Below are 26,981 nucleotides of genomic sequence, written 5' to 3' on the forward strand. Positions count from 1 at the left end.
TTAATATAAAAAAAAATTATATATCAACAGTATTGCAATTAAGTTCTATAAGTACCAGTAAGTTCTGTGCCTCCTGTACTTGCTGGAGGTTCCCAAGTTAATGTTACACTTCGACTTGTAAAATCAGACACCAAAAGATTTTGTGGACTTGAAGGTGGTGCTAATGTAAAAATAAAAAAATCAATTAAATTCCACCTTATAAAATTTTGAGTAAATTTTTACATTTAATGCAAAGTGAATATTTTATCTCTTACTTATCAATTTTCCTGCTGTAACTTTATCATCTGGAATGTAAGCATCACTAGTTCCTGCCTCATTACGAGCATATATTCTAAAATCATATGATGCGCCCTTCTTAAGACCGGTCAATTGAAGATATGTACAATCTTTTGTGGTAGTTCCAGCCTTCTTCCAAGCTTTGTTGGCACTTTCCTTAATTTCAACTATGTATTCTATTATTGGAGTACCCCCATCTGTTTCTGACGACAACCATTTAATAGTAAATGAGGTATTTGTCATACCTGATACATCTAATGGTCCACGCGGCGGTGATGGTTTACCTGGATAAGTAAAATAAAATTATTTCACAATCCTGTATTCCAGTATCGAATGTTGCATACATAATTATTATAAATAAGAATATGAAAATCTTACCAAAGCTACTCCTAATGAAGACAGGATCACTTTCGATAGCTTCAGAGTAGCCAATGGGGTTTGCTGCATAGACCCTAAACAAATATTCGGAACCTTCTAATAATTTTTGTATGCAGAATGATTCAACATCTTTATCTAGATCAGCAACTTTAATCCATATCTTCTTCTCGGGATCACATTTTTCTAGTCCATATTTAGTTAAAGCTAATCCTCCATCATCTAATGGTGGTGTCCATTCTATAACAACTGATTCTTTATGAACTTCTTTCAATGAGATTGCACTGGGTCTACTAGGCTTATCTAAAAGGCAAAGTATTTGGATTTTAAAACTACAATTTGATTAACAAGATGATTTCTGAATAATATTGAAAACTACAATACTACCTATAACTCTCAATTCAATCTCAACACTAGAAGATCCAGCAGAGTTTGTTGCTGTTATAGTATATTTTCCTGTATCTTGCCTATCCAAAGAATATATAGCTATACAACTTGATGTTTCATCATAATAAATACTGCAGTGCTTGGTGGATTGGATTTGTTTGCCATCTTTCTGCCAACTAATTTCAGGTTTTGGAAAACCAGTAATCTCTGCCGAAACCTTCCATTGAGTCGAAACCCTTAATTTTTGTACTAACATGTTTTCATCAACTGTGATCTTTGGTAATTCTTGTACAGATACATTGCAAGATGTTTCAGCAGATCCTGCCTGGTTTGTTGCTTTACAGGTATATGTACCTGAACAATTTTCATTAGTTTCTGTTATGGTGTATTTTGCGACTCTATTTTCATAGCTGATAGACTTATTTTTAAAGTGGCGATCGTTGTGATACCATTTAACTTCTGGGGTTGGCATACCACCGATTATACATGATAATGTGAGCCGTTGTTTAAGGCCAACAGTTTCATCTTTCAAAGGTTCTTGTATAGTAGGTGGTTCATCAGATGTCAGTGATGATGTTTTGAGATATTTGGAATTATCTGAAGGCTCACTAGGACCAACCTCATTGAAAGCCACAACATTGAATACATATTCCTCATTTTTACTTAATTTTGTAATAGCATAAGATGTATCAGTTATATTATCAATAGTAGTCCAGCTGTAAAATAAAATTAGAGTAATATTAATTTAATAAAACATACTGTATATTAATCAAATTTTTAAGTAGCAAATAAATAAGTCCAAGAGACAATCTCTTTGCATAAATATAGTAAATATGTATTATATCTTACCTAATTTCATTTCTTGTGCGATAGTTAAGTGAATAATGCAGAATTTTACAGTTTCCATCAAATTCTGGAGGTTTCCAAAATAATGTGAGGCTATCATCACTAATTACCAACGGTTCAGGACGACCAGGAGGCGACGGTTTTTCTGAAAATTAATGCAATATTATTATTTTGATATACACAAATCTGCATAACAATGTTCAAAAAGATACGAAGAAAATAAAAATAGTTGATCAGTCAAAAAGAGTAATTGAAAACAGTTCGACACTTGATGCTTGGTATGTTGGTAGAGTTGCAACGCAACGGTTTTTATCAATATTATTATTTTGCATACGGTTGCCAAATTTAGGTAAATACAAATTGTGTGATAACAAAAATAATTCGCGAGTATTGTTCAAATATTAATTAAGTTGATATTACATAAATTAATGAGTGTTTGTTTGTGAATACCTTTGGCATGAAAGCGGAATCAGTACATTAAAATATATAAATGTTGGTAAGTCAATATACATAACCTAAATTAATTAATCTATATTAATTTTAACTATATAAAGTGGCGACAGCCGAATATAAACCTGAAATGAAACTCATTCAACATTTTTCATATTCTTTTCATGAAAATATATGTATGATATATGTCATATTATGCCGGGTTCAAGCATTTTGCCTAGGTGTCACGAGCGTACATGTGTCATTTGGCGGGAAAGATTACTCGTCACAAATTCCATCAGAAACAAAAAAAAAAACCAAACTAACCTAAAACTAGCTGTAAGTGGAATTCTGTCTTGAGGCAATTATGGCATCGTGCCTTAAGGCAAATTGCTGGAACTTCCCGTACCGTAACAAAATGTTCGAGGAATACTGAATGTTTTCAAATAGATTATTATAAATATTGTAACATTGTCTAATATTTATAAGAATTATATAAACTGAATTGCAAAGTTGAAATTATTTGTAAAGTATATTAGAACTATAGTCAGAATTAAAAATAAAATCCGAATTATTTTCGATATACAAAAAATTAAAAAAAAAAAAAGTTGGAACAATTTTTTTTATCCAAAATCAATTATTTTGTTAAGACAAGCAGAAAGTTCTTTGAATTATTTAAATCGGACGCTTAGTTCTCTCAAAAACTGCCATTTTTTACATATTTTGCTCCGTATATTCGAAATGGCCGGGCCTGCCTTTGCCAAAAACTAATAAACACTTCTCCCAATCATTACTAATTGAATATCTTTTAGATCATTCAAATCGGATACTCCGTTCTCTCAAAAAGTCGATTTCTATTTTCTGCATTCTTTGCTCCGTATCTCCGAAACGGTTGGACCTGCCTTTGCCAAAAACTAATCAGCTCTTTTCCCTATGAATATAGGAATCGAATGTTTTTTGAACCATTCAAATCGGTTGCTCCGTGTGCCCGAAAACGTGACTGGAAATTTGTATCCATACATACATACACACACACACACACACATCCATTTTTTCTGAGGTATGCCAATATGTTCAGAAACCTTCAAAACGTCGAGAAATGTAAAAATTTTCAATTCCGATTTTCGGCCCATTACAATAACTTACCCTACGGGAAGTTAAAAATCAGAAACCCTAAAATTTAAACCTATAAAATCCAGAAAAGAGTGATAAATTCACCAATTTTTTGCAACTTAAAGAAAAATCATGTTTTTGATAAAAAAAATCACTTTAGATTGCCTAAAAAGTGGGTTACTCATAACTTTTTTTTTATAATTTACTTAATTTTGTAATTAACTTTTTTTTACAATTTAGTTATAAATCTGCATACATATTGTATGAAGATCCCATTCTATATTACTGAACTGAGAAGAAGCTAAAAAAAATTAAGTTATTAAACTTACTCATAATAATTATTGATACATCTGCTGTACTTCGGCCTCCACTATTTCTCAAATTGAGTGTGTACTCTCCGGCATCTGATTCTTGAACCTTTTTAATGGTCAAGCTTGCTAAAGTATCTGTTAGTTTTGTAGCAATACGTTTGGACTTTACAAGCACAATTCCTTGACAAGACCATTCATCTCGAGGTAAAGTAGTGGAGGTATAATTAAGTGTGATAGTAGCGTCTTCGTTTTCTTTTACTTTAATTTCTTTATTTGTTGTATCTATTTTAGGTGGCATTTCTGTAACTAGATAATAATAATAAAATAGTTAATAATTGTTGTAATATAGCTTTTTGATACTATAATTATTTCAGAGCATATTGAAATAATGAATTGAAAACTAAATAAATTGTATTAGTCCGAATTGATTACTACTATATATGTAATTAAAATAAAAAGTCATGAATCTTACTTTCTATTTTTAGTTTTGATGATGTCTTGACATTCAAAGCAACGCATGTGACTTCGCTCTGATCTTCTTCAGTACATTTCTTCATGATTAAAGTTCTTGTTACATTTTCAGATATCATATTATACCTCTCATCTGGCTGAATTTCTTTGCCTCGTATATACCATTTTACTGATACATCACTCTTTGAAAGCTTAACTGTAAATGTGGCATCTGTATTTTTAGGAACTAATGTGACATCCGGAAGTTTTGTAATAAATTCAATAGATGGTTCTTCGACTGTCAACTTTGCTGTTGATTTTTGTTCCCCAACTTGACATTCATAGATTCCAGCATCTTCCATGTCAGCATTATAAATTTTCAATCTTTGACGTTTTCCATCAATACTTAACTGAACGTGATCAGAAAATTTCAGCTCTACTTTATTTTTGAACCATCGCACTAATGCATCACCCTTTGTTAATTCAATTTCAAACATAGCCTTTTCTCCTTTAGCTATTGTTACATCCTTCATTTTACTAATTATCTCTGGTGGCAATTCGACAACTGTTACTTCTGCACTGCACTCATTTTCACCCACAGTGCATGTGTATTCTCCTTCGTCATGTACTGAAGAGTTTCTAATCAATAGCTTACGAACAGTACCTTGTTTTTCAAATACATATTTAGTATTGATTCTTGTTAACTCTTCGCCGTCCTTGTGCCAAGTCACATCAGCTGTCTCAGATGTGATTTCAACTTCTAATACTGCTGTTTCTCTTTCTTTCACCTCGAAATCTTGCAATTTGCGGATAAATTCTGGTATGATGGCTTTTACAGTGACTGAACATTCTGTTATTTGATCACGAACGGTGCATCTGTAGACACCATGATCTTTCACTGTTGACTTTTTAATAATCAATTTGTGTTTTTTACCATCATGTATAACTTGTCTGTGATCCATGCCACTTATATTATTGTTATTATGGCTCCAATTTGTAGAAACATCATGTGACGTTTCACATTCCAAAACTAATTCTTCAGATTCCTCAATTAATATAGTTTTCTTTAGCTTTTTGGTAAATGTTATTTTTTCTAAGTCTACTATTATTTTTGAACCATGCGAGGCTTTGCCAACAGGATTTGTTGCAATACATTTGTAGTCACCTGTATCTTTAACAGTGTCTGCATTTAAGATTATCAATTCAATGTTTTCGCCATCATATGAGAATTGAATTCTTTCATTAGGTTGCAATGGTTTGTTGTTTTTCAACCATGTTATTTTTGGTGCTGGGTTACCACTTACTTTAGCAAGTAGTCGAACAGTATCACCTTGTAATACATTTTCTTCTTGGAATCTCTCAAGGAATAATGGAGGTTCTTCTTTCTCTGACAGACAAGCTATAGAAATATATGAAAATTACTATATTGATAAAGAATAGTTGAATTTATTTTAAGAATATTAATAAATTAATTTTACTTACGTTCTAGAGACACTGTTGCCATTGTTTCAGCTTTTCCCATTGTGTTTGTAGCTCGTACCATATATTCACCAGCATCTTTCATTGTCGGACTGATTAATGTTAAAATATGAGTATCTTTATCACTTTTTGTTTTAAGATTTTTAGCTAAAATGCCATCTTTGTACCATACAATTTTAGGAGTTGGTTGCCCAACGATTTGTGTGCTAAGAACAACCGTATCGCCTTCTCTAGTTACCACACTTCTCAAAGGTTCAAGTATCTGTGGAGGCTCTTTCTCTCCTGTAATAACTTTAACATTGATTGGCATAGAAGATTCTCCTTCCCTATTAGTTGCGACTATTTCATAGCATCCTTCTTGAGTTTTCATAGTTTTTGTTATTTTCACTATACTGCTATACATGTGCATATCTGATTCTGTTACTATAGATATATTTTTTTCACTGATAATTTCTTCTCCATTGTAAAACCACGTAATATCAGGTTCGGGAATTGCTACTAATCTACATTCAAGTATCACATCGTCACCTTCGTTTACGCATTGCGCTCTCGGCTTTTTAGCAAAAGTAGGTGGTATTCCTTCCAAAATATCAGCTAAGGATGATTCTCTCGACATGCTCTTTCTCGACAAACCAGTATAATCGGAACCATGATCTGATAACGGGGCTTCCACTATGAGTTCAGCAGTACTTGAGGCAAATCCTGCCGCATTCTTAGCCACGCATGTGAATGTACCGGCATCTTCTGGAAAAACTTCTCGAATGATAAGTGTCGCTACATTATCATCATCGTAATACATCTGGAAGTCTTGTGAGGGTTTTATGATTGCAGTTTGACGGAACCAAGTAATTTGTGGCCGTGGATGTCCTTCAACTTGACACTCAAACTGGACTGTAAAACCATCTGGTGTGTGCTTCGGTTGAAGTTTCTCTATGAATCTAGGTGCGCTTGATTTCTCATCTGGACCTGATCCTATTTTCAAAATTATTATTTCAACATTTCAGAATTTATTTTATTTAATTAAATAATTTTTTTGATAACTTACTTTCAAAAATTGGAAGTTTATCTATCTTCTCATTTATTTTTCTTTGAACATATAAGGTGTAATTAACTTCGTTCATCAAAAATTGTGCTGGCACCCATCCCTTCTCTTCAGTAAGATGTTTTGTGACAAACCACCAATCGGAATTAGTATTTTCTAATTTTAAAAGAATGTAACACATTAAAATTAGTTGATAATTATGTAAAATGCACTTAATAAAAAATGAAGTTTTAACAATTGTATGTACGAGTATGTTATTTATAACATATATCTTAGAGCAATGAAATGCGTATATATAGTTATTTATATTTTATATTTATTTCACCTATGACATAGACGCGTTCACCCTCTACTAAATCTATAGCATCTTCATTTTCAGCATCATATGCGCATATTGAGAAGTATACATTCTCCACTTCACCTTCGTCTGAAAAATTACATAGGGTTATTAAAAAAAAATTAACACTCACATGTATATCTCCCTTCCGCCTTTTTGTATTATAAACCAAGAGCAAAAAAGCGGAAGGGAGATATTTGACAACCTAATATTATGCAATATGCTATTTATATTACCTTCAATATATTCCTCTCTTTGAATGCTCAAAGAAACGGCCTCTATAATAAAAATTGATGGAATATAAAGGTTTTTATAAAAAAACATAAGAGAAATAGCTACAGAAATACCTACCCTGATCAAATGTGGGCTTCTTAGGTTTTGTTTTAGGTTTTAGACTTACAGCGTCAGCATCAAATTCAGTAACCTTTCTTTTCATTACTTGTTTAATACCAAAACTAATTTCACCTTCAACATCCTGAATAGAGTACTTCTTCTTGCGCCTAAGTGGAACAGCAAATTCTACACTCTCATCACCATCTTGATCTTCTATAATAGATTCTCGTCTTATACTCAAAGAAACAGCCTCTGTGAAAGAAAATTAAATTAAATTAAATTAAATACACACACACATACACACACATATATATATGTATATATATATATATATATATATATATACATACAATTGCTAAAATTATATACATATATATTCTGCATACCTTCATCAAATGTCTGCGGTTTGGGTTTTTTCTTAGTTTTAAGAGCGACGGTCTCAGAATCTATCTCTGTAATTTCTTGTTTCTTTTTAATGCCAAAGCTAACTTCTTCTTCAATATCTTGAATAGAATACTTTTTCTTTCGCTTGAGAGGCATTGCAAATTGAACACTTTCATCTTCTGGCAGGTCCTCGACAGATTCATCTTCTGGTTCTTCCACATCATACATAGTTTCATCTTGATCAGGTTCACTTTCTTCAACAATGATTTCTTCAAATTGAGGGCCTTCTGGTTCTACCTCTTTTGTGATTTTTATTGATGCTTCTTCAGTTTCTTCATGGAATGTTTGAGGGCGTTGTTTCTTTAATTTTACTTTGCTTGACATGGAAATTTCTTCCTCAGCATATGAATCTAGTTGAATTTTAAATTCTTGCTCAACATCTTCTTTTGTTTTTGTTGATTTTGGTCTGAAAGTGACGTTTTCCACTTCGGTAACTTCTGTAAGCTCAGGATGCGAGGGCTTACGAACAGGTTTCAGTTTTCTTATAGTAACCTCTTCTGAATGTTCTTCTATGGAAGGCTTGCGTTTTGGAACTTTTTTCTTAACCACAAATTCTTCTGCCACGTCTTCGGGTTCCACGATTTCTTGTTTTTTAATTGTGATTTCCTCAGCAACATCGTCCACGGTTGGCTTTTTCGTTTTTGGCAATTTAACAGTTTCAGTTTCCTCTATATCTTCCGGCTTACTCTCAGCAGCTCGTGGCTTTATGATGAATTCTTCAACTTCTTCATCAACTGTTTTTTTGGCAATCTTTTTCTTTCTTTTCAAAGTAACTTCTTGGTTATCTTCAGTTTCTAGTTTTTTAATGGTAATTTCATCCGCAGCTTCTTCGACACTAGGCTTAATAGGTTTTTTAATTTTGACTCCTTCGGTTTCTTCAGGTTCTTTATTCTTTCGTGGTTTAATAACAACTTCTTCGGTGATTTCCTCTACTGGTTTTCTAGTTTCTTTTTTCTTTTTCTTTACTATAACTTCTTGCTTTTCCTCTATAACCTCCTCAGGTTGTTCTTTTACTTCTTCCACTGTCTCTACTCTTGTAATTGTTATCTCATCCGCTGCCGCTTCTTCAAACGGTTTAATTGGTTTCTCCTTTTGAATTTTAACAACTTCCGATTCCTCAACTTCGTCTGTTCCCTTTGGCTTAATCACAACTGATTCAACTACTTCCTCGATTGCTTTTTTTGGGATTCTTTTCTTTTTCTTTATTGTGATTTCTTCTACTGGCATTTGTTTTGATTCTTCAGGTTCGTCTTTTGGTTTTTCTTCTTCAGTAGGCTGTGGTACTGCAATTATTTCTTCGGGTGTCATTTCCTCGGCAACCGGTTTTTCTTCTGCAATTTCAATCACTTCAGCTTCTTCAATATCTTCTATTTCTTGCGTTTTAATAGTAATATCGTCGGATACCTCTTCTATAGGCTTTTTGGTAATCTTTTTCTTTCTCTTCAGAGTTATTTCTGCTGGCTTCTCAACATCTTTAGGTTCCTTTTTCAGAGTTACAAAAACATCCATTTCTTCTTCGACTTCTTTTTTCTCAGTTTTTGTGAAACTTACAGTAATATCCTCCTCTGGCTCTTCATTCACAGGTTTTTTCTTTGAAGGCTTCTTCTTAAATATTACAGATTCTTGAATTTCTTCTGGGGAAATTTCTTCCGGCTCTTTTGGTATATCTTCAACTACTTCATCGGCTTCTATATCTTGGGGTTGTTCTTGGTCAGGTTCCGGTAAATCTTCTTTAGGTTTAGGTTTTGTTTTTTTCTTTTTGAACAATTTTTCTTCAGGTTTATCTTCGCCTTCCTTTAATTCAATTGGTTTCAAATTCATATCACGGTCTGCATCCTTTGGTTCTTTATCGGTAGAAGGTGTGGGCTTAGCGAATGGTTTAAGTGTAATTTTCTCTGGTTCTTCATCTGGTTTTTCACCTTTTGGTATACGAAATTTGACATCTTCTTCATCTTCTGGTTCAGTCGGCTTAGGTTTACCCTTTTGTAATGGTATTGATATTATTTCTGGTTCTGGTTTAGTCTTCTTTGATTTCTTCGGTTTAGATTCCTCTTCTTTAGGAATATCTTTAGATCGACCTGGAATATCGATTTTTTCTAATTCTAATTTATCAGGTTCATCATGCGTTATATCACTTGGAATAAAGGGCTCAATTTTAGGTTCCTTCGATTTTTCTTTTTTCGTTTTCAATACCGGTTCTTCTTCTTTCTTTTTAGGCTTCGGTTTAATTTCTTCTTCGACGCCTACGGGTTTTTCAGGAATTTTCCTCAAAGTAATTTTTTCTTCGACATCATCTTGTTCCGGCAATTTTCCTTTAGAAATAGTGAATTTTTCGGGTTTCTCATTTACTTCTTCGGGTTTGCTAGGCAGTTTTTCATACGATTGTTTATCTGGTATTGATTCGGGCGACGAAGGCATGTAATCATCCATTTTAAGCGTATTAACTTCCAATTCTGGTTCATACTTTTCCGGTAGTTTGACTTTCTTGTACTTTGTTTTTAATACTTTCATGGCTTCTCTTGCGTTGCGGGATAAGATACCACTATCTCTGACGGCATTTATGAAAGTAATCTTCATCAAAAGTGGGGCCGGAGGATACTCAATTCGTTTTATACGGCTTTTAAGTAAGAACTTTGGTAGTTCAACTTTTTCTTCGGGTTTTTTCTTCGGGGCAACTTGCGATTTCTTAAGTTTCATCGTAGCAAATTGAGGAAGTTCTTCTGGTTGGTCAATTTTGAGTTTTGTGGGTTTTATTTCTTTTTTCTCGATTTTCATCGGTATCAACTCAACTTTCTCTAATTTCGGTTTAGGTTTTTCTGGTTTTTCATCAACTGTTTGCACTTTTTCAACTTCTTTCTTTGGTTCATCCTCTTCAGACTTAGCAACTGGTTTAACAGGTTTTTTAGCTTTAACTTTTCTGATTTCATCAGGCCGTTTCTCCGTCATATCGGCTAATTCAACAACTTCCTGTGGAACTATGTCATCTGGCATCACTGGTTTCTGAACAATTTCTTCCACTTTTTTCTGTGTTTTCTTTGGCTTTTTAGTTTTGATTTTAATTTCTTCAATCTCTTCGGGTTGTTTTTGAGGTATATCTTTTTTATCTAGTAATGGTTGTTCTGCTTCTGATGCAATTTCAGAAATATCTTCTTCTTCAAGTTTAGTGTCATCAATTTTAACATCTGCTGGCTTTTCGGTGTCATCCATAATTGTTGATTCTTCTTTTTTAGGCTTTTTAACTTTTCGTTTCTTCAGATCTTTCGGTTTTTCATCTCCAAATGTTTCTTGAACTTCTTCAGAAGTTTCAGTTACTATTTCTTCGGGTTCATCTTTTTTGTTTTCTGGAATTTTTTCTTCAATTTTCTTCGGTTTTTTCAATTTTTCTATCTTGGATTCTTCCTGCGATTTAGCAATGTCGGATAATTCTGAAAATGAAAATAAGTGAATAATTTAGTCAAAATATTTAATTGTTAATAATAGTGTAATTTTTTTGTACCTTCGTTTTCAATTGTAGGTTTCGGCGGTGTAGGTTGTGGTGTTATGGTAGGTGATAATGTTGGGTGTGAATTGTCTTCACTTACTTGTACCGTATCACTATATTTATCAATGATATTTTTATCTACTCTAAACGGTTCTTCAGGTTTTTGAAGTTTATTATCATCATTAATTTCTTCAATCGCCTCTGTATGCAAATCTTCCGGTTGTAGAGGGACAATGTCTGTCTTTGATCGTTTGTTTTCTTCTGGTTTTCTTTTCGCTTTCTTTTTATCATCTGGTACTTGCATAACTTCTTCAGCCGCATTGACATCTTCTTCATTTGGTTTCTCCAACAGAGATTCCTCATCTGGATTTTCAACCATGGCCTTTAAATCATCCGTTTTCTCCACGTCTGGTACTTCACTAGTTGACTCTTCTTCAATAGGTTGTTTTGGCTCCAAAACTGGCTTATCATTTGTTTCTACAGGTTCTATTTTTTTCTTTTTGGGTACTTTCACTTTATATTTTTCTTTATCATTTATTGAACTAGTGATTGAGCTTATGATTTGCTCATCATCTTTGATGAATTCCTCGTTCGTAGTGAGTGGCATATCTGTTTTTGGTTCAGATTTCTTCGGTTTTTCGATATTTTGCTCTTTTAGATCCTCAACTGACTTTTCAATTTTTACTTCTTCTGGAACATTTTCATCCACAATATGCTCTTCACTGATGGGTTCCTTATCATCTAATTTTGGTTTCAGTTTTAATTTCTTTTTCTTTAGTTTTTGTTCAACTTGATCATAGTCATCTTTTGATGTAATAGGTTTCAAACTCATATCGCAATCATTACCCTTCAATTCTTTATCTGAATCAGGAACTGGTTTAGAGAATGGTTTTAATACAATATTGTCAAGCTCATTATCAGGTTTATCTTTTTGAGAAATACGAAACTTGATGTCATTGTCATCTTCAGTGTCTTTAGGTTTTGGTATACCCTTCTCTAACGGAACATGAATAATTTCAGGATCTGGCTTATGTTTTCTTGTTCTTTTTTGCGTCAATTCTTTACCTTCCGGCATATCTTTAGCTTCAACGGGTTTGTCAAACGTTTCTAATGCTTCTTTTTCTGGCGTTTCGTAATTTATGTCAGTACCTACAAATGGCTCAATATCATGCACAACAGGCTCTTCTTTCTTCGGTTTTAAATGTTCCTCTTTTTCTTGTTGTTTTGGCTTATTTGAAACTTCTTCTATATTATTCAACTCTTTATCTGGTACTTTGTTTAATTTTATTTTTTCATCATCAATACTTTTATTCTCAGGTAATTTTCCTTTTTTAATTTTCAATTTGCCTGTTTCCTCAGGCTCTTTATTTTGTTTTACAGGTAATTTATCAAACAAATTATCATCCAATTTTGTTTCAGGAGATGATGGAACATCCTCATCTATTTTGAGCGTGTTGACTTCCAAGTCTGGTTCAAATTTCTCTGGTAATTTGACTTTCTTGTATTTTTTTCTTAAAACTTTAACTGCTTCTTGTACATTACGGGATAACGTGCCATTATCCCTAACTGCATTTATATTTGTAATTTTAAGAAAGAGTGGTTGAGGAGGATATTCACATCGCTTTATCCGGCTTTTCAACAAAAATTTGGGTAGTTCGACTTTATCTTCTTCTTTCTTTTTTGGTGTGCTATGTGATTTTTTAAGTTTTATTGTGGCAAATTGAGGTAACTCTTCCGCTTTATCAATCTTTACTTTTGTGGGTTTCATTTCTTTCTTTTCAATTTTCATCAAGGTAACACTTTCTAACTTAGGTTTAATTTTTTGCTTATTTACTTGTTGATCTGTTTTCTCCGTTTCAATTTCAGGCTGATCTTCATAATCTTCTGGAGCTATATTTTCAATTTGATCTATCTCCTTTAGTTCATTTTCTGTTTTTGGTTCAATTTTTTTGTGTTTTTGAACTTTCGTGGGCTTCTGCTTTTCATCTGTAGTAGAAGAAGGCTCATTATTAATTTGTTCTCTCATTTTTTCCTCGACTTGTGATTTCTCTTTTTTAGGCTTTTTAATTTTTTTAGATTTATTCGGTTCCTCTATAATTAGAACAGACTCAACTTCAGATATTTCTGGAGCTATATCTTCAATATTAACTATTTCTTCTGTTTGACTTCTCGTTTCTGGTTCCTCCTTTATATCAGCCACGTTTTGAGCGGGCTCAGTATCCTTATCCTCTTGCTCCCTTGTTTCTTCTTCTTCTTGAGGTTTTTCTTTTTTGGGCGCTTTAATTTTCTTGGGCTTCTTTACTTCATCTAGAATTTGAGTAGGCTTAATTTCATATTGTTCTGAAACCTCATGTTCAATTTGAACTTTCTCTTGTATTTTTTCTTCTACTTGAAGTTCCTCTTCTTTGGGTGTTTTAATTTTCTTACGCTTCTTCACTTCCTCTAGGACTTGAGCAGTCTCATCTTCTTTATCTTTTGGTACTTGCTCCTCTTTTTTCGGCATTTCAACTTTTTTAGGCTTTTTCGGTTTGTCGATGCGTGGCTCAGAATCAGAACCCTCAGGAGCCAAATCTTCAATGTCAACTTTTTCTTCAATTTCATCTTTTGATATATGTTCCTCCTTTCTGGGCATCTTAACTTTTTTAGGCTTTTTCGGTTTCTCTATGCGTTGAACGGGCTCAGAATCAGAACCCTCAGGAGCCAAATCTTCAATCTCCACCTTTTCTCCAATTTCATCTTTTGGTATTTGTCCCTCGTTTTTAGGCATCTTATCTTTTTTAGACCTTTTCGGTTTGTCTATGGTTTGAACAGACTCAGTATCAGAACCCTGTGGAGCTAAATCTTCAATTTCAATTTTCTCTTCAATTTCATCTTTTGGTTTTTGTTCCTCTTTTTCAGGCACCTGAACTTTTTTAGGCTTTTTCGGCTTGTCCATGGTTTGAACAGGCTCAGAATCAGAAGCCACAGGAGCCAAATCTTCAATTTCAACCTTCTCTTCAATTTTATCTTTAGGTATTTGTTCCTCTTTTTTAGGCATCTTAACTTTTTTAGGCTTGTTTGGTTTGTCTACGGTTTGAAAAGACTCAGTATCAGAATCCTTTGGAAACACATCTACAATTTGATTAATCTCCTGTGTTTCTTCTTCTACTTTAGGTTCATCTTCTTTTGGTAGCTTAATTTTCTTAGGTTTTTTCAGTTTGTCCAAGATTTGAGAAGACTCGGTTCGATCGATTTCTTCTGGTTCATGATCCAAGTCTGGAGTTACATCTTCTATTTGCTCTTCTTCTGACTTATCATCGATTTTTGGTTTCTTTTGTTTAGGTTTTTTAATTTTCGTAGGTTTCTCACCTTCAACATTTTCTTGTGATTTAATCTCCAATTTTTCTGTTGATTCTTCATCTATTTCTCTTCGTAAAACCTCGCTTTCAATTTTGTCCTCAATTTTTCTCTCCTCAATTTTTTCTGTAATTTTAGGTTTTCGCTTTTTGACTTTCGTAGCTTCTTCGACTTCAGGTATTTCGTACACTATATTCTCCTCGGGGTTTTCAACAATTTCGACAGTGATACAAGTTTCTGGTTCTTCGCCATCTTCAATAGTGCTTACAATATTGGTTACTTCTACTTTATCGCCAATAACTTTCTTAAAAGTACGCTTCTTAATGATTTTTGTCTGTTTTTCACCAGAGGGCAATGTGAATTCAGTTACATCAATTACCTCTGGTGTTTCGAATGTATCCAGTGTTGTACTTACAGGCTCGTGTAACTCATTATCCACAGTACTCATATAAGACTCTTGACTAAGAGTTTCTGCGGTAATCATTTCAGTAACCTTCTCTTCTTCGTGAACTAGTGTCGGAAGAACTTTTGTTGTAACAGTCTGTTTTGAAATTTTCTTTTTATCATCGATAACCTCAGATATGTCAACCACGGCTGTCTTTTCAAGAGCAGAAGCGCGAAGTTCTTTCACATAATTATCGATCGTTTCCTCGAGTATATTAGTTTCTTCAATATCTGGCTTTACTATAAATTCAGTTGAGACCAGAACCTTAGGTTCACTGTTATCTTCAGTGACTGTAACTATTGTAGTAATTTCATCTTTATCCCCTAAATCTTTTTTAATTGTTCTTTTTCGAGTTGTTCTAGTTTTTGGCTTTCCAAAGAATGATTTAATTTCAGTAACTTCAACTTGTTCTGGAAGCTCGACTACACAATGTTCCTGTAAAGAATCAGATTTAGGCAATGGTGTAAAATTATCTTCTGTAATATCAACTATTTCTGTAGTGGCGGTAACAAATGGCTCCTTTCCGTCTTCTTCTATAGTAACTATTCTTGTAATCTCTTCCTTGTCGCCTTGTTGTTTCTTCAAAGTTCGTTTTCGAGAAACACGTTTCTTAGGCTTGCCGAAGAATGATTTTATTTCAACAACTTCTACTTCTTCTGGTAATTCTATAATATTAAGACTATTTCTTCTCACATATTCAATGTCTTCAGATTTTACTAACTCTTCAACAATTGCATTCTCATCGACAAGACTAACGTCTTGATGGGGCAATTCTGTTTGTAGGTCAGTTTCAACTTCTGTTAATTCAGTAAATGAAACATCAGGAACATGTTCGCTAACAAACTTTTCAGCTAATGGTTCGTCCAAGAATTCTTCGATTACTACACCTGCATCTTGCTCTAAACCTGGGCGCAATTTTTTCTTTTTTGTTGTACGTTTGGTAGTGCGTTTTGTAATAGTGCTACCATCAGTGGATGTGTCAAAAGTGGTAATAAATTCGCTAATTTCTTCGTCAGATTTATCAGAATCATTTGCTTTTAAAATTGTAGGTATATTTTCAGTAACTGTATGTGATTCAGTGTGTGTATGTATAACATTGGCTTTTGTGATATTGATTTTATCAATCTGCGGTAAATCTGAAAAATTAATATTATTTATGAATTGTGTAGAATATTCTGGCGTATGTGCAGTGTTGAGAATTGTGTTGTTATCTAGATCAAGTGTGTGTGTAGGCGAATCTTTAAGTGTGATGTTCTGTTTGGTGTGAGTGTGATCTTCAAGCATGTTTTTCAAATATGTTTTCTCGTGCACATCTGATTCAATTTTTTCAATAATATCTGGCTCTTGTTTGTCAAGAATCGGATTAATCTTTTTTGGTCTTTGTTGATTTGTTATTGCACTAGGCTTATCTTCGCATTTTTCTAGTGTGATATCATTAATAACTGATTTATCAGCAAATAACTCCAATCTAGCATCTTTAAAAACATCTAATTTTCCTTCGTTTTCGATATTAGGCAACTCATGTAGTTCCGTAGTAACAAACGCTTCACAAGGCACATTATTCTCATTTACGGTAACTATGTTAGTTATTTCTTCTTTGCCATTCACAATTTTCTTTATAGCGCGTTTTCTAATTATTTTTTGTACAGGAATTGAATTCACAGTTTCTTCTTGTAGTATTTGAATATCTTGCGACTCCTCAGTAACAACAATAGCATCAATCGTCTTTGGACCCATTTGTTCTTTAGAGTCATCGTTATCATTATATTCATGAATTCTAACAGAAGTGGTGGGTTCTTTTCCAGGTTCCTCAGCTATATGTATTTCTGTAACTTCAACTGTTGGACCAACTTTCTTCATCAATACTCGCCTTCGAATTTTCTGTTTGTAAGGTATACCATTTTCATCTATAGTTTTCGTTATTATCTCCTCAGGCATTTCATAAACAACCCCTTCGGTATGAGGTTCAGCAATTAGTAAATCATGTTCCTCTGTTACTAGTGTGACATTAGATGGAGCATCATCACCTTCAGATACGCATATAATATCAGTAATTACTTCTTTATTTCCGACTCTTTTCTTCAAACGTTTTGTTTTTATAATGTTTTCTTTTATTTCACCAGTTTCATTTTGTATTTCAGCAGATTCCACGTTCTCAGGAAGCTCAGTCACTGTAATAGCATCGTCCGGAACTTCGTAAAAATTTTCAATCGGTATATTTTGAACAAATTCCTTAATTAAAGTAACATTCTCTTTTTCAGGCTCCACCGTACTAGTGATTTCCGTTATAATTTCTTTAGGTGCAGTCTTCTTACTTAATATTCGCTTTTTCACTGTTCGTTTTTGAGGTTTTCCTTGATCATCAACAAAATCTACAATTTGAATTTCTTGCGGTAGCTCTTGGATTACATTATAGCACTTCAATCTATTTTCTTCAACTTCTATTTTTGTTTCTAGTGGTTTTCCATCATCTAGCACAGTGATTACACTTGTTACTTCTTCTACATCATCCAACCGTTTCTTTATAACACGTTTCTTAACCGTTCTTCTGTTCTTTTTCACGATGTTTGTGTCAAGAAATTGTTCTTCTTCAGGTATGTCAGTTATAATTACTGCATTACAAAGAGTAGGCTGCGGAAAATCTTCAAGAGCTTCCTCGTCAATCTCATAATCGTTTACGGATGTAGCTATTATATTTCCTTGTTCCTCAACCGTAGTGAGTTCAGTGACTTTAGTTTTAGGACCATTTTTATTCTTATAAACTTTCTTCCTCACGGTGCGCTTTTGTGGCTTTCCATGATCATCGATCACATCCATTTTAATAATTTCTTCTGGTTGCTCGTAAAAAACTAATTCCTCTTTAGTTTCGGTGTTATCGTATTTGTCAACAGTAACTGTAACTTCAGGTTCCTCGTCGTCAATTTGTGTTGTTATTATATTAGTTACTTCATCTTTGTCACCTATATTTTTCTTAATACTTCTTTTTCTAATAGTCTTCTTTCTAATTTTACCATTAGGTGATTTAATTTCCGTTGTTTCCACTTTTTCTGGCATTTCAGTAACGACAACGGCTTGGGCAGACAATGGTTTGTGTGTTTGAAATTCTTCTGCTGTAACGTCCATCTCTTGCGTATTAACCACAATAACATTTTCTTTTCCAGGCTCTTCAATCGTTACAATTTCTGTTATTTGTTCTTTTGGTGCAACCCGTTTCTTAATGACGCGCTTTTTAACAATGCGTTCCAAAATTTGGTCAACGTCATTTTTTATTTTCGTTACTTGAATATCTTCTGGTTCTTCAAAAATTATATCACCTAATAATTTTGGCTTTTCCTTAAGAATACCTTTTTCATGTACGCTAATATTAACATCAGGCGTTTCGTCATCTTCTTGTGTTACTATTATATTTGTTGTTTCTTCCGTATCTTTTGTTATCTTTTTAATAACTCGTTTTTTAACCGTTTTTATTTTAGGCTTTTTTGTCGTAGAGAGTGTTTCAGTTATTTCAATTTGTTCAGGTATTTCTAACACAATAACACCACCTTCAATTTGATTTCTATCCAGCGTTTCTTTTTTTGCTTTAGGTTCCTGCTTTTTAGGCGCTTTAAATTTCTTGGGCTTCTTTACTTCGCCCGGAACTTGTGGAGCCTCATCTTGAATTTCATTTTCCTCCTTTTCCTCGTCTTCTAATTTGGGTTCCTTTGTTTTGGGCGTTTTGCATTTCTTGGGTTTCTTCGTCTCATATCGAACTTGAGTAGTCTCAATTTCATAATTTTTTGAAGCTGTATCTTCAATTTGAAGCTCGTCTTCAATTTTATCTTTCGGTATTTGTTTCTCTTTTTTAGACGATTTATCTTTTTCGGCCCTTTTCATTTTGTCTATGGTTTGAACAGGCTCAGTAACAAAAACCTCTGGAGCCAAATCTTCAATTTCATCTTTTGGTATTTGTTCCTCTTTTTCAAGCATCTTATCTTTTTTAGGCTTTTTCGGCTTGTGTATGGTTTGAACAGGTTGAGAACCAGAAACCTCAAGAGCCAAATCTTCAATTTCAACTTTCTCTTCAATTACACCTTTAGGTATTTGTTCCTCTTTTTTAGGCATCTCAACTTTTTTAGGCTTGTTCGGTTTGTCTATGGTTTGAACAGACTCAGTATCAGAATCCTTTGGAAACACATCTACAATTTGATTAATCTCCTGTGTTTCTTCTTCTACTTTAGGTTCATCTTTTTTTGGTAGCTTAATTTTCTTAGGTTTTTTCAGTTTGTCCAAGATTTGAGAAGACTCGGTTCGATCGATTTCTTCTGGTTCATGATCCAAGTCTGGAGTTACATCTTCTATTTGCTCTTCTTCTGACTTATCATCGATTTTTGGTTTCTTTTGTTTAGGTTTTTTAATTTTCGTAGGTTTCTCACCTTCAACATTTTCTTGTGATTTAATCTCCAATTTTTCTGTTGATTCTTCATCTATTTCTCTTTGTAAAACCTCGCTTTCAATTTTGTCATCAATTTTTCTCTCCTCAATTTTTTCTGTAATTTTAGGTTTTCGCTTTTTGACTTTCGTAGCTTCTTCGACTTCAGGTATTTCGTACACTATATTCTCCTCGGGGTTTTCAACAATTTCGACAGTGATACAAGTTTCTGGTTCTTCGCCATCTTCAATAGTGCTTACAATATTGGTTACTTCTACTTTATCACCAATAACTTTCTTAACAGTACGCTTCTTAATGATTTTTGTCCGTTTTTCACCAGAGGGCAATGTGAATTCAGTTACATCAATAACCTCTGGTGTTTCGAATGTATCCAGTATTGTACTTACAGGCTCGTGGAATTCATTATCCACAGTACTTATATAATACTCTTGACTATGAGTTTCTGCAGTAATCATTTCAGTGACTTTTTCTTCTTCGTGAACTAGTGTCGGAAGAATTTTTGTTGTAACAGTCTGTTTTGAAACTTGCTTTTCATCATCGATAATGTTAGGTATGGCAACCACGCCTGGTTTTTCCAAAGCAGGTGCATCCTTTGACTCTTTTCTTTCTATTAGTATTTTAGATACACGTTTTTTGACCGTTTTTTTGGTCGTTTCATCTTCCATTATTTCCACTTCACCTGTTTTTATCTTTTCAGGTTGTTCTTTAATCATTACTGCATTTTCAAACTGTGGCCTTAATAGAGTTAAATCTCCAGCAATCTCAGTCACTTCAGTTCGAATTTTTTCTTGTTCTTCAGGGAAATTAGTTTCTGGAAATTGTTTTTTGGGTCCAACTTTTTTCTTTAAACTCTTCATGGGAGCATTATAATTGACCATTTTATCTTGTTCATCTTCATCTCGAGCTAATACATTTTCTTCATACTGCTTTATATTTGCTGGTTTATCTGTATCCTTTTCTTTGATAAATGTTTGCAATTGGCTTAAACCAGTGGACTTACCTTTTTCTAAAACTAAATTGGTTGTTTGTGTATTACGTGAAGGTGTAGTTTGTGTAGGTTCTATAATTTGAAGTGTGCTTGTGTTCATCATGTGCTCATCATCTGCGTGTGTAATGTTGGCATTTTTTTCTGTATGATAATATGGTTTTAACTTACCTTCTGCCTCTTGTAAATGTGTTTCTGTAATTTGGAAAGTTTTTATTTCTTCGTATGATATACTGGCTCGCTTTTGTTGTGGTTTTGTCATTTCTGGCAAAATTGATTCCAATTCACCCGTTGTTTTCATCTCTAGTATTTCGACGCTATTAAGTTCAGTGTCCTCTAATTTAGGTTCTATATGTTCAGTTCTTTGTACACCCTTATCCTTAATCAATTCAACATTTTGTACAGGGATAATTTCTTCTTTTTGAATACTGGATTCTGTAGTTTGCACGCGGGTGGCTTGCGACGTTTTAGTTCCTTGAACGACATAATCATTATTCATTTCTTGAGAGTCTATCAAACTGATTATAATTGCTTCGTTTTCGTTCACCGCAGTTTTGGCTTGTTTTATTTCCGGTTTCTTTTGTAGTTCAAGTTCTACATTTGTCTGACTCATTATATTTTCGGTTACAATAAGAGGTTCTTGCGGTTTTTGTATTAATTTTGCATTATCTAATCTCTTAGTATCTTCAACAAACTCACTTTCTTTTTCACGAAGTACCACTTCTGTTTGAGTTAAAGATTCAACTATAGTCTGATTTCTGTTGGCTGTCACTCTCTGCACTACATCACCTTCAATGCAACCCAAAGCCAATTCAGATTGAACTTCCATTTGTTCTGCTATTTTTTTCCCAGATATTTGCTGTGTGGCTTGCTTTCCCTCGGGCTGCTTCTCGGGCAATAGTTGTCCATGTGCTTGATTACTTGTAAGTTCTGTAACTATAAGAGATTCTTGTGTAGGTTGCAATAATTTTGCTTTATCGGTAGATCCCGGTCTTTCAGTAAATTCCTTTTCCTTCTCTTCTAATAAAGTTTGTATTTGTATTATTGATTCTGCCAAAACATGTTTTTCTTGTGCTGTTACACCCTTTGTTTGTGTTTGATCAATCGTGCCTAAAGCCATTTCACACAATATTTCAGATTTCTCAGCAATAGTTTTTCCAGATACATTCTTAAAAGCTTTTTTGCCTTCCGGAAACTGCTCTACTTGTAAATTGTCATGTGTTTGATCAATTACAGGTTCTGTAACAGTAATGTGTTCTTGCACATTTTGCATCAATTTAGCAGTTTCTTCAATCTTAGGTTTTTCGCTAAAATCATCTTCTTTTTCCTGAACAATTATTTGCGTTTGAGTTAAAGATTCGATTAGATCCTGATGTTCCTTTGCTGTTACAGAATGAAGATCTTCTTTTCCAACAGACCCAAGGCCATCGACCGCAGACACTTCCATTTTTTCAGCGATTGAAATGCCAAATATTTCCTTAGTTGCATGTTTTTGCTCTGGTTGTTTATGCGGCTCAAGTTGTTCATTTATTTGGGTAGTTACATTTTCTGTAACAACAATGGGCTCTTGGGAGATGTGTGTTAATTTTGCCTGTTCCGTTGGTTTAAATATAGGTTTTCCAATAAATTCTTCTTCCTTTTCTCGCAGTATCACTTCATTTTGCGTTATAGATTCAACTGTGATATGTTCTTGTTTTGCATTAGCCTCTTGTACAGTATCTTTTCTAACCACCCCAAGTGATTGTTCGCAAAGAACTTCGCTTTTTTCCGCTATAATACATCCTGATATTTTATGAGAAGCCACGTCTGATTTTATTTGGAAATCATTCTTAAAAGCAGCTTCTTTATCACTAGGGATTATTTCAGAAACTACATGTACAGCTTTTCCTTCAGATAGATTTACTTGTACTTGTTTCATACTCGGCTTTTGTAATGGTTCAAACTCCTTTTCACTTTCATCTATTTCAACGCTTGTAACTAAAATACTATGAGAGGCATCTTGTGATGTTTTGGCTTCCATTGTTAAGGGTTGTGTGGTATCAATAAATTTAATTCCTAAATGAGTCTGAATTTCCGATTTTTCTGCAATATTTTGAGCTTGCTCTATGTTACCAGAAACTTTGTTATAACTGGGAAGTTCCAGTGGTTTCATTTCATGCTCCATGTCAGCTGCAGTTACTTGTGTCACAGTCAGTCCATGACCTTTAACAAATTCTAGTTCCGCATTCATGGAAAAAGGGGTAAATGATCCCTTGAAATCACATTCACTTTCAATTATCTGGCTTTCAAAATTCTCTAAAGGTATATACGGAATAGTTTTCTCAGTGCCATGCTTCCCAATTGTATCAAGACTCTTGTACTCACCTAACACTTCTGCAGGCAAAACTTCAGAAGTTATAACAGAGTCTTGCCCTGATATAGAAGTATCGGCTGTGAATGAAGTTGGTTGAGACTTTGCTGTCATATCTGTCTCTTTAGAGTCAAGTTCAACCGATGTAACGTGAATGCTGTGCTTTTCTTCAAAGTTAATATTTGACTGTACCTTTGTTGGTTGAGCTTTAGGCACGAGAAGAGATTCTGATTCATTAACTTCCGCGCAGGTATTAATAACAGATTCATATTGTGTTTGTGCAGCTTTAGCAAATTCAGTATCATATTTAATATCCCGCAAATCCGACACATTAGTTAAGGATAATACTTCAGTTGTTTGGGCAATATCATGTCCTGTGACGTCCGTTACAGCAGTTTTTTCTTTGGGTTTTTCTAAAATTTGTAAACTATCTGTATTATCCTGACTTAAAGTTTCAGATACTTCAACACCTCTAGTTTCCTCATAAGCAGCTGAAGCCTTTTTAGTATCGGGTGTGAATTTGTCATCAAATGTTTTTTCTAATTCATTGCAGACTGTTTCGACCTTAACGGGAGCTTTATACGGAATTATGCTATCTGCTGCTGATTCGTATTTATTTGAAACCATCTTCAATATATCAGCAGAATTATCTGGGACAACTACATTTTGCTGGGCTACTATATGCCCATAAATTTCAAAACTCACTTCTTTAGTCTCTGGTAATTCAGTAGATTTTAGCTGCGACTCATTGTCCTGTGCAATTACTTGGGATACAGATAAAGATTTTCCTTCAATAAAGGAAATATCAGCATGCTTACTATCTGGTAAAATTTTCTGACTATAAGTGTCTTCCAATTCTGCTGTTATTTGTTGCATGTTCATAGCAACTTGGAAACTTTCTTGGTCAGCCCTAGCCTTTTGTTTTTCCGGTTGCTCAACCTTCAATTCACTTTCTAAACAATGAGATACAACTTCCTCTTGAACTGTGACCTTTCTACCAGAAATTTCAGATTTCGCTTTAATTCCTGCGGGCATAATAAGACCTTGCAGTTTATTTTCCTTGTCATTTATGTTTGTTTCGAAAATAATTACCCCTTGCTCTTCATCAAAGTTAATGTCTGCTTTCTTCTCTGTAATAATGAAATCATCTAATTTTTGTTCCACTTCATTAACAGTGGCTTGCGTTATAATAATTTCTGATAATGGTTGATTGTCCAAGTTGGCCGATGCTTGCAAAGGTATATCAGGTTTCAATGATTTCGGTTGCAGTTCTGTGCTGACAATAGTAGTTTCAGCAGCTTGATTTGTTCTAATTGATGTTGAAGCAGTTATTGGCTTAGCAGGTTCTGTCAATTTTTGTTCATCTTCGCGATCGTGAACATCAACTTCGGATATATTGAGGCTTGACATGATTTCATCTATTTGAATAAAAGCTGATTTTTCTTCAGGCTTTAACAATTTATCGAATTTACCTTCTTTTTCAATCATATAAGCCTCATTAACAATTATTGATTGCAAGGAGTCAGATTCTGCTTTAGCTTTATCTGCTTTTGGTGCAGGTAGATCAAGAATACCAGTTTCTATTTTAGGATAAACCTCACTTTGAATGGCAACGGTATTGGAACTATATTCTGTTTTTGCTTTGAATGATTCAGGTTTGTGATGAATTTCATAAGGAGATTCCTTATCTTGAGCGAATATTTGTGAAACAGTAAAACTTTCCTTATTCAGCATGCTTAAAGTTGCCAACTTGCTTTCTGGTCTTGCATCTTTATCATAAGGTTTTATATTATCTCCCACAACTGCTTCCTCCACTATGATTTCTTGAAGTTCATCTAATTGAGTTTTAGCATGCCCCGACAGAGGTTGATCTTTGCTAATAGTATTTACTGTATTAGCCGGATTTATTTCTTCAGTTATAGCTGACTGCAAGAACTGATCAAAAGCTGTTTTACCATGATGCGCTTCCGGAAATACGTCACTGCTCAATAAATTTTCAGATTCATGAACTTGTGATTGGATTACTGTCAAGGTTTCGAGTTCATTAACACTCTGCTGAATGTAAGACGGTGATGGTTTCGGTTTCTCCTCTAATATATTTTCGTTTTCTTGCGTTTGAACTGTTTGCACAGATTTGGCTTGTAATGTTTCCATATTAATTTCCGCAATGTCGGATGAAAGTGTAATTCGGTCAGTAAATTCACCATGAGAGTCAGATGATATTACTTCTGATATCAACAACGATTTTTCTGGCAAATAATCTTTATTTGCAAGTGCAGTTGTTGGTTTACGTAGTTCTTTAAAATCTCCTTCTGACTCTTGCACAGTAGCTGCAAAAACATCTTTTGATTCAAGTAAAGTGAAAGTTGTATCCGCTTTCTTTCCTTTAGGTTTTTCCAGCTCATTCATTGCTTCCTCATTCTCATGTGTTATAGTATAGTGCCCGATTAGAGATTCTTTTTCTGTAAAAGAAACATCTGCAACAAATCGGTCTTCTTGAGAAACTGTAAGATCTTTCTGTGGCATTTGTGTATCTACGATATCAATAGTAATTGCTTCAGAAGATGTGATATCAGGTACTGCATTGAACATGTTAGGTAATTTTCCTTCAGTAAATTCTTCTTCTTTCTCATGAACTGCATGTTCGCTTGTTAATATTGTTTCTTTAGTTATTACTTGGAAATTAGCATTCTGAGTTGGTGGTAATCTACCAGGAACAAAATCTCCTTCCATTTCAGGAGCATGTGTAACAAATGTAGTCCTTTGTTGTTGTGTTATTATACTTTGACTAGCAGATTCTGTTGCAACAAATTGTTCTGGCACATATTTTCCTGGCTTATCTTCTACAAATACTTCTCCAACCAAAATGGGTTCATTTGATGGAATTTGGAACTTTGGCTTCAAACTTGATGGTATAGAGAATGAACTCAAGTTATCTTCAGCAGTGGCATCGCACACTTCATATACACTCAAACCTTCTTGTGTAATAACATTCTGCGATGCTGTAATTCCTCTCATTGGCAATTTATCAGTAAAGTATTCTTCTTTATATGATACTTCAGTTTGAGTCACATTCGTAGCTTCTTGCTGTAAAAGATTTATTGATGCATTTACTGATGTTTCAGTCTTTTTCATGAAGGTTTTTAAATCAGTATCTGATTTAGTCTCAGATATTTGAATGCCTTCAGTTAGGATTATATCTGATGAAGCTTCAAACGATCGCGGAGTCCATTTCTCATCGAAAGTATCGACTTGGTTTTGTACATCTGGTTCAGTAACAGTATATGGCATAACAGCTTCAAAGTTAGGTTTTGCCGAAACGTTTATTTGTGTTATGGAAGTACCTTCTTCCTCATGTTCATCTGCTCGAATCTCATGCTCAACTAAAGCAGTATGTGTGTTTATCGATACGTTAGCTTTTTGGGAACTAGGCTTTCCAGTTGCTAATTCTGCAGACTGATCTACGCCAACAGTTTCAAGTGTATGCGAAGCACTAATAAAAGGTATTTCTCGCAAATACGTCTCGCATTTTGGCGAAAATTCATCAATAAATTCTTCATCAACGTCCTCTTCAACTATGTCCGGTCTCGTACCACGGATCACCTTTTTAATAATACGTTTGCCGCCACCCACGATTTCAACCTCAATTTCTTCTTCTTCCTCAGATTGTTGTTGAATTATTTTTTTAGTTTTGTTTTGCTTTTTGAGTGTTTTGTCTTTTTCAGTCACCAAAGTTGTACTTACTGTTGTTTCTGTAGTTTCTTCTTCCATGTCTTTTTTATCTTGTTTTGGCTTTTTGTGAATAATAACTTGTTTTTCTTGTGTTATGGATGCGTCAACAGATTCTGTGAAATTATGTTATATGATGTGGTTTAAATTTGTATGGATAAGTAAGATATCAGTAAACTAATAGTTGCCAGTAAGCTGATCATGGTAGTATAAAGCATTGTAATAATCAGTAGCATTTGAATGAATTGTAAGTGCATAGCAGCAATGTGATAGAAATAAATGCAAATAAGCACTTATTAAGCAGTATTTTCAGTGAAATATATACATACGAGTTTGAAACAGTAAAGCAATAGCCTAAAATAATAATAACGTGGTATTGAATATAGTGAAAAGGCATACATGGC

The 26,981-nt window shown here is 33.9% G+C and overlaps 1 protein-coding gene across 1 annotated transcript in view; it reads right to left on the minus strand.

Moving 5' to 3' along the window:
* LOC113366531 (titin) overlaps nucleotides 1-26,981 on the minus strand; it is a 61,872-nt gene that overhangs the window by 1,633 nt on the left and 33,258 nt on the right. Inside the window, exons 30-44 of the mRNA XM_026608153.1 lie at nucleotides 20,670-26,693; nucleotides 11,319-16,220; nucleotides 7,765-11,247; nucleotides 7,397-7,630; nucleotides 7,282-7,323; nucleotides 7,034-7,135; nucleotides 6,712-6,864; nucleotides 5,670-6,638; nucleotides 4,210-5,586; nucleotides 3,756-4,043; nucleotides 1,888-2,029; nucleotides 1,039-1,754; nucleotides 655-954; nucleotides 255-560; nucleotides 56-160 (exon numbers count right to left, since the gene is read on the minus strand). Coding sequence (XP_026463938.1) covers nucleotides 56-160; nucleotides 255-560; nucleotides 655-954; nucleotides 1,039-1,754; nucleotides 1,888-2,029; nucleotides 3,756-4,043; nucleotides 4,210-5,586; nucleotides 5,670-6,638; nucleotides 6,712-6,864; nucleotides 7,034-7,135; nucleotides 7,282-7,323; nucleotides 7,397-7,630; nucleotides 7,765-11,247; nucleotides 11,319-16,220; nucleotides 20,670-26,693 — 19,143 coding nt within the window. The remainder of the gene's footprint in view (nucleotides 1-55; nucleotides 161-254; nucleotides 561-654; nucleotides 955-1,038; nucleotides 1,755-1,887; nucleotides 2,030-3,755; nucleotides 4,044-4,209; nucleotides 5,587-5,669; nucleotides 6,639-6,711; nucleotides 6,865-7,033; nucleotides 7,136-7,281; nucleotides 7,324-7,396; nucleotides 7,631-7,764; nucleotides 11,248-11,318; nucleotides 16,221-20,669; nucleotides 26,694-26,981) is intronic.

The sequence above is a fragment of the Ctenocephalides felis genome, unplaced genomic scaffold, assembly GCF_003426905.1.
Source record: "Ctenocephalides felis isolate EL2017-DRISC unplaced genomic scaffold, ASM342690v1 CF-g0.4_SCAFFOLD_01170, whole genome shotgun sequence".
NCBI lineage: Eukaryota > Metazoa > Arthropoda > Insecta > Siphonaptera > Pulicidae > Ctenocephalides > Ctenocephalides felis.